Raw genomic sequence first — 23,648 nt, forward strand, 5'->3', positions numbered from 1 at the left:
GCTCTGCTAGGCTAGTGCCTGATATGGTCGAGCACATTTCCTACCCCATTTTTAATACTGGTGTCTGTGAACGTACCTGGTACACCCCTAGTGTCAATTCTCTAATGCTATGCTCCCACTATGGCTGTAAGTATGTTTTATGAAGATAGCAAGTAAAATGGTGTTTGATAAGTCAGTACTAATTCTGGCTTATAATATGTACTTTAACTTTTCATCTGACATTAAGAAGGAATGGTACAAATGTGTGGTCTTTTTGAGAGATTTGGGCATGATCACACACCAGTGTCACCCCCTAAAGAGGTAAAGTGTGCCGGTTTAGTATAGCAGAGAAACATACGAGAGTTAATTGTGTTTTTCCATTTTAGAGAAATGTGCAAAACATAAAACACAGGCCTGGTTTGGTTTTGTTGTTGGATTGTTAAATTTTTTTAACCTTGCTTTGGGAAGGTTTGCATCTAGCAAATTTCGCCTTCCAGAAACACACCTTACTGTGCAATGGAGAATGTTCTTCACTTATTTGTTGCTTGGGGCTAATAGGCTGAGCTGCTTTGTATTGAATATGTATCTTTTCATCTTGCTTTATGTTCCTCTTGCCATTTTGTTGCTGCTAAGAGCTGATGATTAGGAGAAATAAGTAAGTGAAAACTGCCAAAAGGGTTTTGAAAGAATGAGATTGGACTAAGTGGCCAGTGCTCACCCTGCATTCTGTGTGGGTCACAGCAGCTCTGTGTAGAAATCAGTGGTTGGGAAAGAAATCGACTCAGGCATACCCGGAGGAAGATTTCTACGTAATAAACAATATATTCTTTGCCTTCTTGTACTCTAAGTCTGTCTTGTCAGGGCATAATTTCCTCAAATTCTTATTTTGTTACCTTCAGTCACAGTATTCTGTGATTTAGGTGTTACAGAGAGGTAGAATGATCCATCAGAAATTGTATTTTGAAATTACCTTTATTCTTAGAGAATTTTTTATTGAATACCCACAAGATCTTTGTGCACCAAACTCATTATTACACTGATGTACTTAGAACAGAGACATTAGGGACTCTGATGTTCTTAATTTTATAGCCTAGTAGAGGTATAATTTCAATGTAAAGCATCGTGTGACATGGCACAAGGTCTTATCCATACAGGAGAATGTTCATAAAAGTTTAGTAACACATATTGCATAAAAGAAAAATGGGAAAGTTATATAAATAAGCCATTTTCTTGCATTGACTCATGTCCTCAAAGCAAAGAGTATAGCAAAAACAAAAAAAAAAAGAGAGAGAAAAGAAAAGAAATGGAATGAGAGGAAGTGACATGAAAAATATGAACAAAAATACATGATTGTTCACTATTAGGTCACTAGATTCTAGTCTCAAGATAGAAACATAGTGATTAATACAGTAAAGAAACTAGACAATCCACCTCTGACTAAAACTATACACAGTAATATTCCTGAAGTATTAATATAAGGGCATATCTTGATGAGCTATGGTAGTTACTTCTTTTAGTAAAGTTCTTTTGGAAAATACTGTGATTGAGGATAACAAAATAAGGACTTTAGGAACTCTCTCCTTAGAGGGTAAGAAAGAGCAAGATATAAGAGACAATATTATTATTCATTTGATTGAGATAAGCTCAGGTCATTAAAAATATTTTGTTAATATTATATTAGTCTGGGTTCATCAGAGAAACAGAACCAATAGAACTTTATGTTTACTGTGAAGAATTGGCTCACATGATATGGAGGCTAAGAAGTCCACAAATTTACAGTCAGGGAGCTGGAGACCCAACAGAGCTAATAATATAGATCCAGTACAAAGGCCTGAAAACCAGGAGAGCCAAAGTTGTAAGTTCCAGTTCAATTTCAAGTCTGAGGACAGAAGACCAATATTCTAGGTTGAAGATAGGCAGAGAGAGAGACTTCTTTCTTACTTAGCTTTTTATTCTATGCAGGCCCTCAATGGATTGGATGAGGTCCACCCACATTTGGAAATGTCAATCTTCTTTACTCAGTTTACCAATTCAAATACTAATCTCATCTAGAAATACCCTCACAGACAAATCCAGAAATAATGTTTAACCAAATATCTAGGCACCCAGTAGCCCAGTCAAGTTGACACATACAATTAATCTCTTAAATTTTTTCTTTTGCATAATCCTGCTTGCAGATTCATACACTGACATACAGATTGCTAAAATTGTGTCTTATAGTAATCAAAGAAAATAAATGTAGGACAAAATTTACCAATATTAAGCAATGAAAAATAATTTTATCTGAATAAACTACTGTACCTACTATTGGCTGATAAACTCTAGAATGTCTAAATTTCAGTGGCCTCCCAGACAAAAAAGGCTCAGTGGAGAGAATCCCACTCAGGTACCTCTGTATCACCCTTTCTGGTTTTCTTCTTGATCATATTACTACCCTCAACAAAAAAATAATTGCTAATTTCACAGTGAAATTAAATAAAGAAAGAAAAATTTTAGAAGTTCTGTAAGATCAAATTAACCTATTTCATGAGATATGAGCAGTGAGAAAACTGATAATGATCTAATCACAAACCTTCCACAAACTTACAGCAAATAGGTTATATTGTTGAAGGTGGTTAGTCCTCAGTGTAACATTTGAGTATGGATTTAAAAATGTTCATTTGGATGTGTAAATAAGAACTTCTAGGGTAAGAGACACCAAGAAGATAATATGAAAGTTGATATTAAAGTCTACCAAACTAGAGAAGGAACATTGGTAAATGTGGATATATTTTATGTTTTCACTCTTCAGCATACTTTTAGAAATTATTTAAGTTACAAAGTTTCCCTTGTAAATTTTATTTATTTTTATTTACTTTAGTTGGGGGGGGGATAGGGAGAGATTTGTTAAATGATACAAAATTATAGATAGGAGGAATAAATTCTGGTGTTCTATACTACTTTAAGATGAATATAGTTTAATATATTATATGGTTTCAAATAGCTAGAAGGAGGATATTGAATGTTCCCAACATGAAGACATGATAAATGTTTGAGATGATAGATGTGCTAATTACTCTGATCTCATCACTATATGTTGTATGTATCAAAATATGTATCCAATAAATATTCACAATTATTATATGTGAATTAAAAATTTTAAAAAAGAGTGACAACAAAAACAATTTACTTTTATACACACACGCACACATACACAGACACACACACACACATATAGTGGATGTACTATATTAATAGATAAGATGTCATCATTTCTCCCAGGCAAAGAGAGGGAGAGCAAATGATCACAGCAAATAAAGGAAAATGAGAAGAAAGTGTCTTGCCCTGTCACAATTTCTCTGCTTTCAAAACCACTTGGAATAGTTTCTTCCACCATCAAGATTGTATTAGAAAGAGAACATTTCTGAGAATGGGAGATGAGAAATAAAAGATTCTTGGTATATTTAGTCATCCACTGAATAATTATTTAGGGACTTTTTTTGTGTCAGACTCTTTGTCAGGCATTAGATATGCAAAGGTTGAAAAGACATGGTCTTGGCCCACTCTTAAAATAGTGATGAAAGGAATAAAAACAAACAAAAAATGCTAGCATAAACTGGGAGATAACTAGGGAAATTGGAGAATGCTTCACAAGGGAGGACACATCTGAGATGGACTTTGTATAGGAAGCAGGAGCTTGTCACATGTAAAAGGATGTAAAAGACATTTTAGATAAAAGGAAAAACTGGAGCTAGGAGAAGTGAGATTGTCAGAAAAACTGATTAAAAGTGTTAGGAATGTTTCATGAGGTCATGAAAGAAGAAAAGTACAACCCTGAATAAAGAATAAAATTCATAGCAGAGAGTGAGTATAATCCCAAGAGATCAGGCTGGAAAAGTAGGTTGAGTGAATTTACATTTTGCTAATTGACTTGGACTTCAACAGGTAAAACAACCACAAACATTTAAACAGGTGATTACATGATCAACTTCACGTATGTTCTGTTTACTGTGAAAGGCAGATGGAATAGCTGTGGGTAGGGAATACAATATCGCAGGCCAGAACATCAGTTGGAAGTCTAAGCAGTAGACAGAAGTCTATGCAGTAGATGTTGGTAACAAATGACCAGGCACTGAAACATAGTGGTGGAAATGATGATGGAGAGTAGAGGTCAATTTTAAGGAAAACATGTAAAATAATATTTGATCACATAAGTAACATGAAGGAACAGAAGTAAATAAGAATAACTCTATAGATACTAGCTTAGATTTATAGATGAATTATGGTTCCATTAGCAGAAAACTGGGAATTTAGAGGAAGAACAAGAGTAAAGTGGATGATGAGGAGTTTCAGCTCAGGACATACTGAATTTGTGGTGCCTTTGGATATCTATGTGGAGCAGCTGAGTATATTGTTTCAGATTCCAATCATATGAAGCATAATTATAGCCAAAAAACTGATGAAATGTGTTAGAAATTCTCCATGAGGCCATGAGAGAAGAAAAGTACAATCCTGAAGCATAACAACATATAAAGGGTGAATGGAGAAAGGGAACAATTATGAAAATTGAGAAACGGCAGGAGAGTTAGGAGGAGAGAGAAGAAAATGAAGAATGGTTTGCGAATGGTGATGAAAGCTTTGAAGAGCTTAAATAGGACAAATACTTAAGGTAAGTTCATTGGCTTTGACAATTAGTGGATCACCATCATCCTTCTAAGAATGGTCTTTATAAAGCCCAGACAAAGGTGACTTGTCCTTGAGGGAGAGGGAACATTATTAATTAGTCAACATAATTCCTGTTGCTAGGCAGGTCAGGTTCCTGAGCACATATTGAGATTTCAGCAGAGTTCCCAATGCCATGTCAAGAGGTCTTGACCATAACCAATGGCAATTAATGCAGAAAATCTAAAGGAACAATTTTAAAACAATGCCTTATTAATCTCCACTTAGACTCAGCTTTTTCCCTTTCTCTCCCTGTCATTTCATTTAATAGCCAAATTTTTGGAGTCACTGTGAGGGAAAATGGCCCTTCTGCAGTACAATTTCAAAATTAGAATGGCCCAGGGACCAAGAGGGTGGGAAGGTGGAACACAACTGCTCTTGGGCTAAAGAAATACTTTTGAGTTGTAGGTTCTTCTTAGAACTCAGAGTGTGACCTTCACCTTGAAGCATTTGTTCCTCTCTTTTTAACTCAAGATGGCTGTGAAATTTCAGAGTTAACTTGTATGGCAGATGTAGTAATATAATGCAAAGGGTGATGGACTTTGACTTTCTCTCTCTCCCAAATCCACATACCAGTTACCTCCCCTCACCTCTATCAGCCTATCAGGGCCAGTGCCTTATGTAGACTTGGGATGTGGTCACAGTCATTCTCCAGGTATCATTCTCCAGTTGGAGTAGGCTGAGTTCCTTACAAGAGCCCTCCTAGATGGGCTTTGCTTTCAAACTCATCAGCTCTTGCTTTTATTCTCATTCTTTTGGTAACTTCTAAAGTTCTTTTTGATCACCTGGCTCCAACTCCCATTTACGACTTGGTTATTGATCTACTCAAGAGAGACAGGCCTTCAGCCAAAAGTTTAGGTGAGGAAAAAGGTGATGAGGAGAGATAAAAGAAAAGCCACAAAAATAGGTTGTCACACAAGGATGATGTCCTCCCCACACCACTGTCCTTTGGAAGACAATGCTGAGGGAAAAGAACAATTCTGGAGATAGGAAATACAGGAGATGAGGTGGGGTGGAAAGTGGGTGATGAAAAAGCAAACATGGCAGTCAGGAGAGTCCTTGTGATTATAATTCTCCATGTGAGATGTGTCCTTGTGATTTATATGCATCTATCAGTGATCTATGGGTTTCTTGTCATCTGGGGGAGGGGACCAATATGTTTCTGTCACCTGTGATAGATTTATTTGATAATATCTTCCTCAGTTTGCAGCTACTGGAGTGCCCTATTTCACATTTGTATCCACAAAGTGCATTTTAAAAATAAAGATTTCTTTTGCTCTTTATACATATCTGCTTTTATCTTTATCTCTTTTACTTCTACCTCTACTAGTAAAGGCAAACTAGACAGCGGGGCCATTTTCTAATGGTAGTCCTGATAAACAGTTGCAGGACTTATTTATTTATTTATGTACTCACACTTACTATGTGGTAACTCTATTATAATATATATCTTGTATTTATTAATTGCTATGTCTTAAAGGGCATAATTTGATCTGAATTATATCTAAATGCATGTAATGTAATGATGAGTCATATTATAATGTGGTTCTGCTTCAGTGATAACATTTACATAATGCTGTATATGATAAGACTATGAAGTAAGAGGCTGGGTTTTTAAGCGAGACTTATGGAAAATAGTATCCTGACTGTAGAACCATGCCTCATACATCAGAATACTCAAGCTGAGTGCATTATAATTTATTATAAGCACTTTTATTTCTCCTTACTGCTGGAATAAGATAAAGAATAAACCCTATATGGTATAGACAACATTTTTTTCCTTCTAGAACTTAGCATACTTTTGATATTTGCTTTGTAATGACTCAGAGGTAACAAAATTTTCTTCAAATAGCTGTGGAATTGTTTTTAATTGCATAGCAAGTGAGGTTTTTAACTACAAATCTGAGCCAGCATCCCAAGACTAATTTTAGATTTTCAAAGGTACAACTAAAGACAGTTTTTTCTCCTTCTAAATGAGAGGGATTTTTCACAGAGAACAAAGACTCATAGGGAGGATCAAAACAAAAGCAAGATTTAAAGTTGTTTCTTAGCCTTTCTCAACTGTATGGGGAGGAAAGAGGAAAATTAGTAACTCAAAAGAGAGGAAAGAGTTGTAGATTCTTGCTACTTCAGTTAGTGTATAATTGCTACTCATTCACTGAGAAGGAAATGGGCTAGGCCTTGTTCTTGTAACCTGAGAGTCCACAAAGCACAGGGTATGTCTCATCCAATCCAGGAGGACTCTCAATTCTGCCAGCAGATCTCAAGAGATCACAAACCACGTGCCAATTGTCCTCTGTTTCAGCTATCCTAGAGAGAGAGCCATGTGTGGACTCTTCATTTTATGGAACTAATTGGGTCTGATTGAAAGTGATGAGACAACTAAGGCCTGAGCTGCCTGTGCACAGGTATCCCAAAAAGTCTTTAAAAATGTTCCATCAGAGCCTCAATTACACCATTGCCCTATAACCATGCTGCAGCATCCAGCTTTCAATTTAAATTCTATGGGTTGTAAGAGACCAATTGCTGACCAGAGGGGACCAATGTAGTATCAGATTCAAGAGAATCCAAGCACCCAAAAGGAGGTTTCCCTGGAAATGCCTATTAATAAGCAATGATTGGATTAAACCACAATATCTGGGGGTTGCTGGATTTAGCCCAATAATTGGGTTTCTACAGAATGAATGTTCAAGATTCAAATTATAGAAGGATATGAGAACAAAAATTTCTTAGTTTCTTCCAAAGCTCACTGGGTACTCTAAATACGTTAGTGCATTTAATAATCAAAACCATCTGGAAAGTATTTGTTGTTCCTGTGTTGCAGAAGATGCTCTTCCTACAGTGAAGAATGCCATTGAAAATAAAAAAAGAAAAACACTGATGCTTTTCAAAAATATTGGACACATTAAGGCCAGGCACTCTCTATATGTTTAAAAAACTCATTTAAACATTACTACTGCCCAATGAGGTAGATACTATTATCATTTCCATTTTATAGATGAGGAAACACAGGCATAGAGAGAATAAGCAAATGTCCCAAAAAACATCAAGCAAGTATGTGAAGGAGCTAGGATTAGGCAGAAGATTAGCTCCTTGGCCTGAACTCAAAACCACCCCAACCATGCTGCCTTTCTCTGCTAAGTATCTTGCCTAAGGCTACTAGACTACTGAACTCATAACTTTTCCACTTCACTACTGACAAGATAATGAAGAATCTTCAGCTGTGGTGTAATTAAGAAGATAATGATTTATTTTCTAGCATGATCCAGACTCTTGGGAAGACCCTAGAAGACTTGTTTCCAATCACATATAAATGATCCTAAGGATTGATCCTAACTCCAGCCAGGACTAGGATAGACATCATTTCTCTCCTGGTCTCAGTCTCAATTTTCATCTCTTTTTAGAATTTCTCCCTTCTTTTTTGTTCATTTATATTTCTTATATATGAATTTGAAGGTGAGGCAGTTGATGTGACAAGAGGAACACAAACTGTCCTAGAATACAGTTGGTTGAGATGCACTCAATACTTCATTCAGTGGTCCTCCTCCTTTCCTACCTGCCCTTCTTCTCACCTCTGCCATCTGCACGGTTGTGCAAGTATCCTTATTCTTCAAGAAGATGATTCTGAAACATAGCAATGTATATATCATATATATATCATACATAGGCCTATATAGTAATAACAATGCATATATGACTGGACAAGTTGTTCTCTTGTGATAATAAAAGAGAAAAAGTGGGTTTAGAGAGGTCTTTTGATTACCCCAAGAATGACACAGTCTATCCTGGCCTTGCTATTTACCATTATGAACCTTTTTGCACTTTCAGGTAATGAATTATTCTTACAAGTGGTAACCCAATCATAGAAAGGCAGGACAACACATGTGAATACCTAATGCAAAGCAAGAATTTAGAGAAATGTACGATCGATCAGAGAGTTTGGGGAATAATATATATTTAGTGGGTATCATCACACTGTAAAATATAAAGAGAGAAACTTCTTGAATGTGACTTAGAGAAATCAGTGTTTTTCATTTATAGTTATCTTTCACATGTGACTGTTTCCTTCCTGTTTACAATACCCTACGGTGAGAGAATATGTTGTTTTACATCCCATGAAATGTTTCCATGTACATCATCTCTTTTGATTTATAGAACTACCCTGAGAGTAGTTTCAAGAGGCTAGGGCAGGTATTATTAGCCTCATCTTACTTATGAATAAACTAAGGTACAGAAAATTATTTACCAGTGTTCTAATAATGGGCTGAAGCCAGAACTAAAATTAGTATCTTCATGAACTGAACAGTGTGCTTTTACCCTAACACTCCATCATCAGAATACAGATTTCTGAATCATTGTGACCACTAATATATTTACATGAATCTGGTTCCTGTGAGTTTACTACCTCTGTTCTCACTCTCCCCTGAATGTTCATTACTACTTCCATGTGGGTGCACGTACATATGTACATGAAGGCATTAGTACATGAACGTGTGCAAAGAAGTGAGGGGAAGGGGAGACAATGTTTTTGTGTAGATGCTGTCATGATGTTAATTGGACTAAAATTTGGCACGGATCTAGAAAAGTAAACATCATCAAATTAAGATCAGTCTCTGGTTCAAGCGGATGAAGATGAGGAGGACAGACATGCACAAAAGCAAAAGAATGAGGTCCAGAGAGCAGGCCCAGGCCCAAGCCAGAAGCCAGGTCTGGAAAGAAGTGTGCTGGAGCAGAGAAGCTAGGGAACCGAAGCTTCTCATTGCAGCAAAGGGTAACAGGGCTCCTGGGTGTCAGCAGTGAATCCCCAGGCTTCTTTTTTTATTTCCAACTAAGTCTAATCTTAGAACATAGTACTGAAGCAGAGATGAACCAAAATGATTGATGATGTAAAATTCTTTACATTTGGTTTTCAACTAATTTAGTATTTATTTTTTTGATGTGTTTGCATAGTTCTTGGAATTCATTATACTTAAAATAATGTTATAAAACCAGACTAAGGACTTCTGACTCAGGAGAATCTGGGATAATTTTATACTTTATTCCATTTTCTGTTTAGAACTTTTTTCTGATTCCACATTTTAATGCTGGGAATATATAGCATCACTTCCCAGACCAATTATCTTTCCTTCTAGAGGGAAATGATTCTATGACAGTTTTGCTGATTCACTAAGGGTTTTATTTGTAGGAGTGAAGATACAAAGCAAACAGTATCAAAATAACTTTCTTGAAGACATTCTTTCCATTCACATCTTGAATCTTTCCACGTCTTACAAATGAGAGAGATTCACAAATGTGAAAAAATAATAAAGGTTAATAAAAAAGTTTCCCTGTGAACAAAGGTGAATAATTTTCTTGAAAATCAAATTTTCCCCAACTAAATTGATTCTCCCTTCCCTATCCTGGTTGTCACTGACCCATTTCTATACAGAGAAAAAACCTCAAACACTAAGGTTTAAATACTTTCTCCAACATTAAATTAGGAGCCAACCAAGTTATAGCTTTCTCATTCATTGTCAACAGTGTACAAAATTATATCACTGTATAATCAGGATATTAAAATAAAACAACAAAAGGGGCATGATTTATTAGCTATTACCTTATAACCACAGCATCACTAGGCTTCTCTACAGTGGCTTTGTCATGAACTTGACTTATGGTTCAGAGATGTTGCTAGTGACAATTAAGTGCCTGTAATTTAAGAAGTATATGCTTATAAAGAAAATACCATTGCTCTGTAGATGTGTGCCCTGTGCTTCTGGATATTTAAACCAAGAGCCAGAGATCTAACTAGGGTTTTTCAAACTCAGCGCTCTGGACATTTTGGATGGGATACTTCTTTGTTATGGAGGATGTCCTATGCTTTGTAGGACATTGAGCAGCGCCTCTGGCCTCTAGCCACCAGATGCCAGTACCAACACCTTCCTCCCCAGTTGTGACAACCAAAAAATGTCTCCAGACGTTTTGTCATCTGGGAGCACAAATTGCCCTCATTTGAGAACCACTCACCTAATGTTCTTTCTTAATTTAAGAAGCAAATAAATCTGTCTTACCCATCTAGTTACCCTGCACCTAGACCCAGAAATATAAAAAGTATGAGTATAGATAACTTGTGAGAGATTATATAAAATGTATTTGTTTGTTATCAGTGAGTAAATACCAGATTATACTCTTGAGAAATAGAGGAAATTTATATAAAGCTAAATCTGGATAAATTTGAATGCTAAGTTGGTATGTTTTTAGCAGCCAGTAATGCTTTTTAAATATGAAGAGATATGTCCAGTAGCAATTGAACAGGCTTATTATCCGGTAGATTCATATCACTTATATCATAGATTTCCTGTCTGTAAATATGCTATTAAATAATCTATTGGTACAAACTGAATTTAGCATTTCTTTTCTACCTCCAATTATACTCATCACTTTAGAAGCATAATCCCCAGCCTCATGCAATGTGAGTGGAATTGTCAATGTACCTGTTTGTATAAGTGTGCATAATATACTTGGTGAAAAGTGTTTTCAAAGAACCAGTGCTTGAGGCTTTTATGGGTGCATTGATTTTTTGTGACAGTTTTATGGAATCAAATATACTGAACAGGGAAGATAAAAATTTGTTTGTTTGCCTTTCCTGCTATTTTTTAAAGCTGATTAAAGAATCTTAGGTTTATAGTTAAGGTAGGTAACCCAACTGATATTTGAGGGTTCATGGTTAAAGTGAGTGACCTACTAAGCATTTGTTTAGTACTTTATACCTTTTCTATAGTTTTTCTCATGTAATATAGATTGTTCCCAGGGATGATCTTTCTTCATAGTGGAAACAAGGAGCACATTTATTCCCTCCTTCACTTTCATTTTCGTAATACACTCAATAATTCTCTTTTCAATATCTATAGATAGTTAATAAATATTTGATAATTGACCTAATAGCAATTTGTTAAATTAGATCAAGTTTATTTATTCCACATTTCAGTGAGTATCTACCGTGTAGATTGTGTTTATGCTGCCCTCGGTGAGGACTCCATAGGTAAATTACAAGAAGGTCATTGTCTTAATAAGCTTATGATAAAAGATGAGTGCAAATAACTCTAATGCAATGTGGAGTATGATGAGGTCATAAGAAGAAGGAGGTCTTAAGAAGGTCATACAAGGATGGGACAGTGATGAGAGAAGATTTCTTGGAGAGGTAGCACTCTGTATCATATCTCCATGTTCTTAGTCACCTGCAAGAATTTCCACCTCAAGTGGAAGGACCCTCTCCTCATGACACTAACACTCACTCTCTTTAGGGTCTAGTCCCTTCTAAATCTGGGAATTATTTGCAACATCATGAGCTCCTCCAGGCAACATTCTATTAACTCAAACAATACATAACAGAAATGGATTTTTAAAATACATCTCTTCACACTTTTCTTGCTTTAGCCAAGGTTGATTGTGGAGATAGTAATTAGGTGTACAATTTAGAATTAAACTGTCCTGTTCTGAAGCATCATTTCAGGTGGGTGATAATTCACTACTATCATATTAGGATGTTATGGCCCAAGAATTCTCATTTAGTCCACAGCCCTGCCTAATTCACAGTTAGACAACTTACCTCCTAGGTGCAAGTCCATGATTATTATTGATGAATCGGTGAATGCTAGTAACCTGGGTATGCATTTATATCAGCATTTCTCATTTCTGTATAGCCAGGTGGTCTGTGACTACCCATGTGACTGGTTATTTTCACTTAGTAAACATAGAGATCTGCGAATTGAGACTATTACTTTGGCTTCTACTACCTCTTTAAATATGTTCTTCTTACAGTTAAAAATAGTTGTGACCTTAAATCAAAATTTTAATATGGAAAAATAAATTGTTCTTAAATTGAAATATTCTCTTGCTCATTTTTCATTAGAAAAATTTTAGTTATGCTGTAGAAGGATTATTTGCCAATTTATAGGGCCAATACATTTACTTTGGAACTACTGACTACATAAAAAAAGTACCCTCAAAGATTTGAAGATGTGATTTCCTTTTTAAAAACACTGTACTATATTATGCTCTGGCACTTTGGCTGAGTCAATAAAAAGTATGTATGCATTCTAATATGCCTTTCACTTGTTTGTAAATAAAAGAAAACTTTAAAAAATAGATACAGATGAAACCCAAAATAAAAATAAGATGTATAGATTGTTGTAATAAAGTTTTCACATGATGTATTGTTTCGGTAGATGCACTTTTATGGATCTGACAATTTTGCTGAAATAGTCAATTACTTCTTTAGGTAAGATAGATCTGAACACTCTTAGAGAATAATTTGGAATAATGATCTATATGATATTAACTTTTAAAATTTTAGCAATTTAAAAATTTCTAAAATGTCAGAATACCCTAAAGACCTAACTGAGAAACTCTACCTTACATTGTTAAAGACATTTTCATGATTTATTTGTAGAGGTGATGTAGGACTTGGGATGGGGATGTAGAATATAGGTAACCATATGTCTGCATGTGTGGTCCCATTAGTTTACAAGACAGGGATTTACCAAGTGCCTATTTTATCTCAGATTAGCTTCCAGTAGTACCTAAATGAATAAGACAAAATCTCTGTCTTAGTTGATTGACAGGCCATCTTTATGTTAAAACACATAAAGTTTTTTTTCAAAGTTAGACAGATTAGCACCACATTCTGGGCTAAAAGGCATTCAGAATAAATGTTTGTGATGTAGCAAATCTAGTCATTGTTGTGTTAAGCTGTGCAGATGAGAAAAATGCAAAGGGAAATGTGATAGAAGATTTAGAATATATTTATGCAGGTAAATTTCTATCCCCAGTAGAATAGAAAAAACAATAAATCTACATTCAATAATTTCATTAATGATCTAGAATAAGACAGCAAACAGCCTATGAATTAATTCATCAACAATTCTAAATTGACAGGTGCTGTGAATAACACCAAGGGCAGAGAAATGTCAGAAAAGCATAAAACAGTGAAAGTATAATCAAGTCTGGAAAGAACCATCAAGCATCTAGGAAGTTAGCTTTGTGCTCCCCATAGAGGAGCTCTAAATTATCAAACACGTGAAATGATTCCCAATAATATCTGCATGGCAGAGAAACATACACTGGGAATTGGGGATATCAAATGATGATACCTATATCTAGTTATGTTTATGAAAACAAACAGGTAAAGAAGAAAAGTAAAACCTGTGTATCTTCGCACCCAACTGATTAAGTCAAATTCCCACTCTAAATACCTTATAGGCCGGGCGCGGTGGCTCACGCCTGTAATCCTAGCTCAGGGAGGCCGAGGCGGGTGGATCGCTCGAGGTCAGGAGTTCGAGACCAGCCTGAGCAAGAGTGAGACCCCGTCTCTACTAAAAATAGAAAGAAATTATCTGGCTAACTAAAAATATATATACAAAAAAATTAGCCGGGCATGGTGGCTCATGCCTGTAGTCCCAGCTACTCGGGAGGCTGAGGCAGTAGGATCGCTTAAGCCCAGGAGTTTGAGGTTGCTGTGAGCTAGGCTGATGCCACGGCACTCACTCTAGCCCGGGTAACAAAGTGAGACTCTGTCTCAAAAAAAAAAAAAAAAATAAATAAATAAATAAATAAATAAATAAATAAATAAATAAATACCTTATACACTTCACCTAAGAATAATGGGATAAAAAGGTCTTAGTACTATAGAATAGGTATTTAAAAAGACAGTTTTTTTCTTATCAGATACCAGTTGGCCGCTATATCCCTAGGTGGACAGCCTGTGGATTATGCATCAATTTTCTGCCTATGCGTAGGTGTGGAATCTCTATGCCTAGCTGTTTGGACTTCAGAGAAAACTTGGATTTGACTTGGTTTAGAAAATACAGGGGCACATGGTGTTTCAGTTGTTCTGCTGCCGTGTTCCTGGCTCTTTCTGTCCATTCCCTCATGCCCCAGGGTTTCAAACAGCTGGCTCTGCAGCTGCAAACAGGGTATGGAACAGTCTCCCTGTGTGGTAGGCATAAGTCTTGCCTAAGGGATACAGAGAGAAGTTTTTTAGTTTTTTGTTTTTTGCTTGATCTTTCTATTGCCAGATTCTTGCTGGAATTGAAGAAGAAAACCATACTCACCAGAAAGTATTTACACCTTATCCAATAATGCATGTTCTTTTCCTCTTTCTTTCATGTTTCAGAAAGAGACCCTTTTTAGGTTTCTAAAAAATGTAGTCATTTTTCCTTTACTTTCCTTGGAATATAAACTATAAAACTAGTTTCTTCATCTTCCATAAAAGATTGCATTCATTTGGTGTGACCAGAAGTGCTGGTAGCAACCTATCTTGCTACCAAACAACCTGCTGCCTTCAGCAGCTGGAACCAGACTTATGCCAGATGATGTTTGCTTTGATTTCGTTGACACAATACCTATCCACTTTCTCTTGGACCTGTTCATTTCTAGAAGTGAGTATTGCAAACTCATAAAGGTCAGAAGCAAACTAGTCTAATTCCTACAGCAACGGAGCATAACTTGAATCTACATCACACAAGACTATAGGCAATACTTCTAACAGAATGAACAGTTTAAGATAGAGTAAAAATGCCACAGTATTAACTGTATATTCTCAAAATTACTTAAACAGATGGAGTTCTCTGTGAATGGCCTTTTTCTAAACAAAAAAAAGATAATTCAGTGGAAAATCAATACTAATTTAACTTTATTTGCCTTCATTACTCACAGTCAGATTGTTTATTGCTGAATTGAGTCTAACATAATGACATCCATCCATTGCATGGTAATTAGATCTTAAAGGAAATAGTGAAAATACTTAGGACTCCACGAAATGGTATGGCAATGACTCATTCTGCATATAATTATTTTTTTTGTTTGATTGGTCTTGTTGAATCTGGTCACATAGAGAAGGAAACCAGAAACAGCTGTGATTAAGGCACTTACATTGTTACTCTGCTCTGACAGGTGTGTTGTAGAAGACAAGAACTCGAAGGTGGCCTGGTTGAACCGTTCTGGCATCATTTTCGCTGGACATGACAAGTGGTCTCTGGACCCCCGGGTTGAGCTGGAGAAACGTCATTCTCTGGAATATAGCCTCCGAATCCAGAAGGTGGATGTTTATGATGAGGGTTCCTACACTTGCTCGGTTCAGACACAGCATGAGCCCAAGACCTCCCAAGTTTACTTGATCGTGCAAGGTAAGAAAAGGGCTGGGTAGATGCATGGTAAGGAAGAGGTGGGAGGCAGAGATTAATCATGATGTACAAAATATTTGAAAAATATTTTCTGAAAAAAACTGCTTTCAAATATATTATTGCACTTAAGCATCTATTATTTTCTTCTGAGAAAGATAGACTTAAAATGAGTGGGCTAACGAGAGTATAGAGAGAGTAGCCTTAGTCACTGTGAGCCAGGACCCATGGTGAAAATGTTTCCTCCTAGCCCTGACTGGGAAAACATACAGCAAAACCCACAGCTATTGGAACAAGGTAAAACAGAGAAACAAGAACACACAGAATGCTTTGAACCATATGAAGTCCCCTTTTCTACCCTATGAGATATGGAATGCTTTGCTGAATTTGAGAAAGTTTGGTTTTATCTGTCTTCACCCTAAAGATTATCACTAATTATCTGTTTTTCACTAGTTATCTGATTTATGATAGCAAAAGTCTTCTGGAAAAATGAACATTCCCAGATGACTTGATATCTTCTTAGCTGTACAGCTTCATGTGTGGTTTGTGTCTCCACTTAATGACAAGTTACTTGTGAGAAAATCCAGTGACAAGGATCTGCAAAGTCATTGGGGAAAATATGCTTCTATATTGGGGTTACCAAAGGCACATCTGAATCATGGTTTTATAGGATGAAAACCCTAAATGGCATACACATGCTCTCAAACTATAGCTCTCTTGGGTTTCTTTCCCTATGATTGCAGAAGGATAACAAAGCTGATCAGCTGCACAATTTTATTGCGAGCAAAGTCGAACCACCGGTAGTTTCAATCCATCTCTCAGGAAAGATCTAAGCACTAACAAATATTAGGGCTGTGTTCATGTATTCTTGATTTACAATTTTATGTAAATTTAATGCAAATTAGGCATGGCCCTAAGGCTTCTGTCGAGATTCCAATGCAGTCAGTGGTGTGGCAAAGTTTGACTGTAGCTTCTATTAATCTGTCATGGAATTGATTATTGCAGCATTTAAATTATTGCTCTCCCAACTCCTCTGATTAATAGATTGAAACTGGAATAAAATACATCAGAGACTGCTTGGTACAGGGGTGCTTTAGTCATATGACCTCTATCTTGGTCCATTTGCAATGGCTGACAGCTTCATTTTATTGCTTGTAAAAGACATGTCTACTGGCTTGCAAACTTCCAACCATGGTCAAAGCATAGCATGGTCTCCCTGTAGTTTAGTAGAGAGTACTTGAGATTCTTAACAAGGAAAACACCAGGGTTGAGATCTCAGGTAACCCATTTAAATGCGCAAACATAACTAGAGACATGTAAATATGTCAATGGGTTAATTTACCAGCTACCTCAGAACAAATGCAAGCACACATGCATTCACACACATACACATCAATATGAAAGGAGAATTTCTACCTAATTCAATGACACAGAGAGAGGGGAGAGAACTAATTCATTTAGGGCTCCTTAGAATACAGTTTATCTAATGACCAGTTTTTGAGATGATTTCATGATTTTTCTCCTTTGTTTTTTTTTTTAATTTCAAAATACTAGGGGGATACATAAGTTTTTGTTACATAGATACACTCTATGATGCTGAAGTCAGGGCTTTCAGTGTGCTTGCCACAAAGACAGTGTCCATTGTACGCAGTAGGTAAGTTTTTATCCCTCTACTCCTCCCAACCTCCCCACTTCTTAGTTTCCAATGTCCTTTATGTCTTTTTGTGCCCAGATGCACACATAATTTAGCTCCCACTTATTTGTGAGAACATGTGCTGTTTCTTTTTCCATTCCTGTTACTTCACTAAATATTTCATTCCTTTTCATGGCTGAGTAGTACTCCATGATGTGTGTGTGTATGTGTGTGTGTGTGTGTGTGTGTGTGTGTGTGTGTGTGTGTGTGTGTGTCTATACCATATTTTCTTTACCCATTCAAGGACTAATGGGCACTTAGGTTGATTCCACATCTTTGCAACTGTGAATTGTGTTGCCATAAACATTCAAGTGCAGGTGTCTTTTTGATAAAATGATTTCTTTTCCTTTGGGTAGATGCCCAGTAGTGAAATTGCTGGAATTGTTAAGAATTTTTGCATTAATGTTCATAAGGGATATTGATTTGTACTTTTTTTGTTGTGTCCCTTCCTGGTTTTGGTATCAAGTTGATACAAGCTTTGCAGAATGAATTAGGTAGAATCCCTCTTTCTCGATGTTATGGAATAACTTCTTTTGGATTGGTACCAGTTCTCCTTTGTAGGTTTGGTGGAATTCAACTGTAATTCTGTCTTCTCTGGGACCTTTTTGGTTGGGAGATTTTTTATTATTACCTGAATCTCACTGCAGGCGATTGGTCTGTTCAGAATTTCTATTTCTTCCTCAATCAGGACTGGGAATTTGTGTGTTTCCAGGAATTTTTCCATTTCCTCTAGGTTTTCAAGTTTGTGCGCATAGAGAATTTTATAGTATTCATGGCCAATATTTTGCATTTCTGTAGTATCAGTTGTAATGTCTCTTTTTTCATTTTATATTGAGGATGAGTACTTTCTCTTCAATTTCTGGTTAATCTGGCTAGTGTTCTATTGATTCTGTTTATCATTTCAAAGAACTAACTTTTTATTTCATCGATCCTTTGTATTGTATTTTTGGTTTCCATTTCGTTTATTTCTACGCTGAACTTTGTTTTTCTTTCTTCTCCCAGCTTTGGGTGTGATTTGATTTTCTTTTTATAGTTCCTTGACATGTGAACTAGAAATTTGTCTTCTGTCTTTTTGATGTAAGCATTTAAGGATATAAATTTTCTCCTTAGCACTGCCGTTGCTATATTCCATAAATTTTGAAAACTTGTGTCCCCTTTGCCATTCAATTCAAAGAATCTTTGATTTCCATCTTCATTTCATCAGTGACCCAAGGATTGTTCAGTAGCAGCTTGTTTAATTTCCATGACTTTGTGTGGATTTGAGAGTTTCTCATGGAATTGATTTTTAGTTTTATTCCACTGTGGTCTGAGAATATACATGGCATGATTTCAATTTTTCTGAATTTGCTAAGACTTGCTTTGTGGCCTAGGATATGATCAGTCTTAGAAAATTTCCTATGTGCTGATGAGAAGAATGTATATTCTGTACTTTTGGGGTAGAGTGTTCTGTAAATGTCTGTTAGGTCCATTTGTTCTAGAGTTCCATTTAGTTCTAGTATTCCTTTGTTGATTTTCTGCTTTGATGATCTGTCCAGTTTTATCAATGGGGAGTTGAAGTCTTGGTGATATGATTTGCTACTGTTTATTTCTTTGCTTAGATCTAGTAGAATTTGTTTTATGAATCTTAGAGCTCCTGTCTTAGGTGCGTATATAGTCAGAATTATTATGTCTTCTTGTTGAATTGCCCCTTTTATCAATATATAATGACCATCTTTGTCTTTTTTTTACTGTTGTTTATTTAAAGTCAATTTTATCTGATATGAGAATGGCTACACAAGCTCACTTTTGGTTTCCATCTGCTTTGAATATTTTTTTTTCCATCCTTTTACCTTGAGTCTGTGAATATTCTTGTGAGTTAGATGGGTTTTGTGGAGATAGCATATACTTGGGCAATATTTTTTCATCCATTCAGTCAGTCTATGTCTTTTAATTGGAACATTAAGATCATTCACATCAGTGTTACTAGGGATATGTGGGGTACTGTTCTGTTCCTCATGTTGAATGATACCTTGTTGTTTTGTTTTCCCTCTTGTGCTATTGTTTTACAAGAGTAGTGAGCATTGATTTTTGGGCACTTTTACACTGGTGGGTGTCTATTGTGCTGTTTTATATATAGTGTACTATTAAGCATTTCTTGTAGGGCAGGTCTAGCAGTGACAAATTCCTTTAATGTTTGTTTGCCTGGAAAAGTCTTTATTTCTCCATCATTTATGAAACTTAGTTTTGCAGGATACAAAACTCTTGGCTGACAATTGTTCTGTTTAAGAAGATTAATAATGGGACCCCAATCCTTTTTGGCTTTTAAGGTCTCAGCTAAGAAGTCTATTGTTACCCTCATGAGCTTTCCTTTATAAGTTAGCTATTACTTTTATCTTGCAACTGGTAAAATTTTCTCCTTCACTTTGACTTTGGCCAGGTTGATGACTATATGTCTTGGAAATATCTTATTTTCTATAAATCTTCTGGCATTCAATGACCATCTTATATGTGGATAGCTGAATCTCTGGAAATACAAGGGAAATTTTCCTCAATAACTCCCTTGGATAGATTTTCCATGTTTTCTGCTGTTTCTTCTTCTCAGATCTACCTATAATTCATATATTGGCTCACTTTAGTCCCATATTTCTCTGAGTGATTGATTGTTCAGTCTTCCAGTGTTCTTTCTTCTTTTTTTCTGCATTTTTCACTGCCTGTGTTGGTTCAAAATCCTTGTCTTAAAGCTCTAAGATTGTTTGTTCTGCTCAGTCTAACCTGTTGTTGATGCTTTATGCTGTGTTTTGAAGTTCCCTAAGTTACTCTTTCATTTCTTTAAATTCTACTGTATCCTTTCTTATGTTGTCTATCTCCTTAGCAACTTTTTCATTTTTTTCATTCATATCTGGAAATATATTTTTACCTTATTTGTGTTGGCTTTCAACTTTCTCTTCAATCCCATTCATCTTATTTGCCATCCGTACTCTGAATTCCATTTCTGACATTTTGACAATTCCTTATAGTTGAATCCCATTACAATAGGTCTATTGTGATTCTTTGGGGGAATTGAACTACCTTCTTCTTTCATGATGCCAGAGTTCTTTTGATGATTTCTTCTCATCTAAAACTTCTTCTCTCAGTTTAAGGCAGATAGGTTTGCAGTGCTCCTGTTGTCCTTTGCTAGGAACTCTCCTGTTTAGTTAGAAGAAGGAGAGGTCTCTAGCTAGGGTTTTTATGTCCTATTCGGGAAGACTGATCCAGTAAAAGAGGGGCAGATGCACTGAGATCTTATAATGTAGCTGTTCTACATTGTCCCATTCCCCTGTGGTTATCACAGTCTAAGATGGTGCTGGGGGATCTTCATGTGGAGAGGTAGGTTGGTCCCTAGGCCACTGTTGGAAGCTCAGGCTGGGGTTTGGGTTAGTCTCTCTCCACAGAGACAGGCATTGTGGGAGATTGCTCTACCCAGGTCTCCCAGTGGTGGTGGTGGTGGCAGCGGCTGCTTGATCAGGCTAACTAGGCAGTGAACACAGCTGTCAGGGCTTTGGGCAGTCACTCTCACCCAGGTCTAGGTGTAAGGGCAGCAGTTGGCTTGTGGCCAGTGGATCTGTGGTGGAGAACTGGACTGAAGGCATGGCATTGTGTAGTGCTGCAGGGGTGTGGCCTGCTGGCCAGTGTGTGGGTCCACCATATGTGGGGGTGAGGGGCTTATTCTACTGGTTGGCACAAGGTCTGTGACAACATGGCCTGCTGGCTGGTGCACAAAACTAGGGGACATGGCCCATTGTGTGGCATGCAGGGTCAGAGGGTATGGCCCGCCTCACTGTGTGTGGGTCCACAGGGGTGTGACCCACCAGTGAATACACAAATCCACAGGGGCGTGGACCTCCAAGCAGTGCACAAGTCCATGGAGGTGTGGACCTCCATGCAGCAGACAGGGCTGGGAGTTTCTTCCACTAGTTGGCATGTGGGGCCACAAGGGCATAACCTGCTGGCCAGTGTACAAAAACAGAAGGCATGGCCCACGGGGGTGTGTACCTTCACATGGTGTGCAGGGCCAGAGGGCTTTTTCCTCAGTTTGTGGGTCCACGGTGGCATGGCCTGTCAGCTGGCATGTGGGTTTGCAGGGGCATAGACCTCAATGGGGCAGTGCATGGGGCCAAGGGACTTGTTCCACTGATCACAGTGCAGGGCCATGTGGGATGGTCTGTTCAATGGCCAGGGCTCTCTGCTCACACAGTTCACATAGGGGCTGCTACTGTGGGTCCTCTTGAATGGTATTGGCACCTAAATTCCCTGGTGGGAGGGTCACCTGGCCCCCAGTCACTGGCATGAGAGAGCATGTGCTCTCCTTGCTTTCTCCCTGGCCCAGCAAGGGATGATATGGGGGCAGTTGCAGGAAAGCTCATCCCTGTGTAGACCAGGTGCCCTGGACCTGATTGCTCAGAATGGCATCAGCTGTGGAAACCTGGAAAAAAGGCCAGCTGAGCTTGTTCTTGATGCAACTTTGTCATACAGACTCCAAGCAATTCCCTAATCAGTACAGAGGCCTGTGGGGGTGGGGAGGCAGGTGGGGCCTCATATTTCCAGTCACAGTCGCAGTGTCTACGTGGGGAGTGTACGGCTCTGGGGTCTCTCCTTTATCCCTTCCCCACCTGTAGGCAACTCCCCCAGGTACCTTTCAATCTTGGGGAATGGATCTCCCCATCCCTGTCTGTCTCCTTCTCTCTGAGTGTCTCTTGTCTCTTGTCACTTCTCTGATAATTTACAATGCTCCCCCCAAGAGGTCTTTCAGTAGGTGGGCATTCACTGGCAACTTTTGAGCCTCTCCTTGAGAGTGGTGTGCATGGGCTGCTTCTAGTCTGCCATCTTGGCTTAAATAGCTAAATATTTTGTTGTGTTTGCCACTATTCTAGATTTCCCCTGAGCCCCTCATGCACTAGTAAGTAGGAACAAAATTAACACAGAGAAGTCCAGTGGTCTTAAAGCTTAGTATTATACAATCATTTAAATACCTATTTGGTAGTATTCAGTTAGATAAATGCATACAAGCTCTCAGACAGCCCTCCCTGTTTCTCTCCCTAAAAATGTCTTCATGTAATCCTCCTTTGATTTTTGATGTAAAATTGTATATTAATATATATCTTTATAATGGATTATGCTTAAAAAACCCTGCTTGGTTATATTAGGATACTTTTACACTATTATAGTACCTTCACAACCTTTGATATCATTAGAGAGCCCCTAGAGACCACAACTAGAAATTATGTATTTTCCTATGCTGAATAAATTTGGACAGTTTGAGCCTATATTCTTGGTTTCTGGATGAGAAAATAGAACTTCATTAAATTTAGGTTACTTTCTCAAGATCACACAGAGAGTTCAGAGGGTAGTTAGGTGCCAAGCAGACCTGAAATCAAATCTAAAACGATTTCCACTGGAATAGAGTATTTTTGCTATGACTTTAAGGACTACTTTAAGGATTTATATTTAAGCCAAATTTCCTCCCTTTTAAAACATTTATGTGTGTACTTTTAAGCTACAAACTTGACCATCTCAAGAGTGTTAGAACTAGAACTAGGTTGGATCATACTGCCTGTACCTTCATGCCATGGCAGTGCAAGTGAAATTAAAGTTAACTTAATATTAAGGGATAAAAAATAACCTACTGACTTCCAAGTGCTGTTTATTTATTATCTCATTTAATTCTAATAATATTACTATTAAATAGGTGTTAATAACTTTATATGCAAAAGCTTAAAATTAAGAGATGATAAAGAACCTACCCAAGGTTATTTGTTGGCTTAGGACAAACTCATATATGTATGATTCGAGATATTATTAGATTTTCTTCTTAATCACATTGCTTTGACAGTGAAAATGAGCAGCAAAGACTGTACTTAATAAGTGAAATGAAGAAGGGATTGTCTCCTCCTTGAGCCTGAGTCAGGGGAATTTTTGGACAATTGTATACATGTTAGAATTTGATCTCTAGCACCAGATGGCCGAAGCACTTCCCTCTGGGACATTCAGCTTTGTCGTTGTCAGGGGTTTTATCTATTCACACTGTTCCCATTGACTCCTACTCCTTACCTCAACTCTACTTGGTTTTCACCACATCAAAGATTCTGCTTCTAGGTGTG

General features: G+C 37.3%; 1 protein-coding gene across 1 annotated transcript in view; it reads left to right on the plus strand.

Annotated features, from left to right (window-relative positions):
* LOC123630521 (limbic system associated membrane protein) overlaps window positions 1-23,648 on the plus strand; it is a 599,650-nt gene that overhangs the window by 306,826 nt on the left and 269,176 nt on the right. The window contains exon 2 of the mRNA XM_045540224.1: window positions 15,613-15,845. Within this exon, the coding sequence (XP_045396180.1) occupies window positions 15,613-15,845 (233 nt within the window). The remainder of the gene's footprint in view (window positions 1-15,612; window positions 15,846-23,648) is intronic.

The sequence above is a fragment of the Lemur catta genome, chromosome 1, assembly GCF_020740605.2.
Source record: "Lemur catta isolate mLemCat1 chromosome 1, mLemCat1.pri, whole genome shotgun sequence".
NCBI classification, from domain to species: Eukaryota; Metazoa; Chordata; class Mammalia; order Primates; family Lemuridae; genus Lemur; species Lemur catta.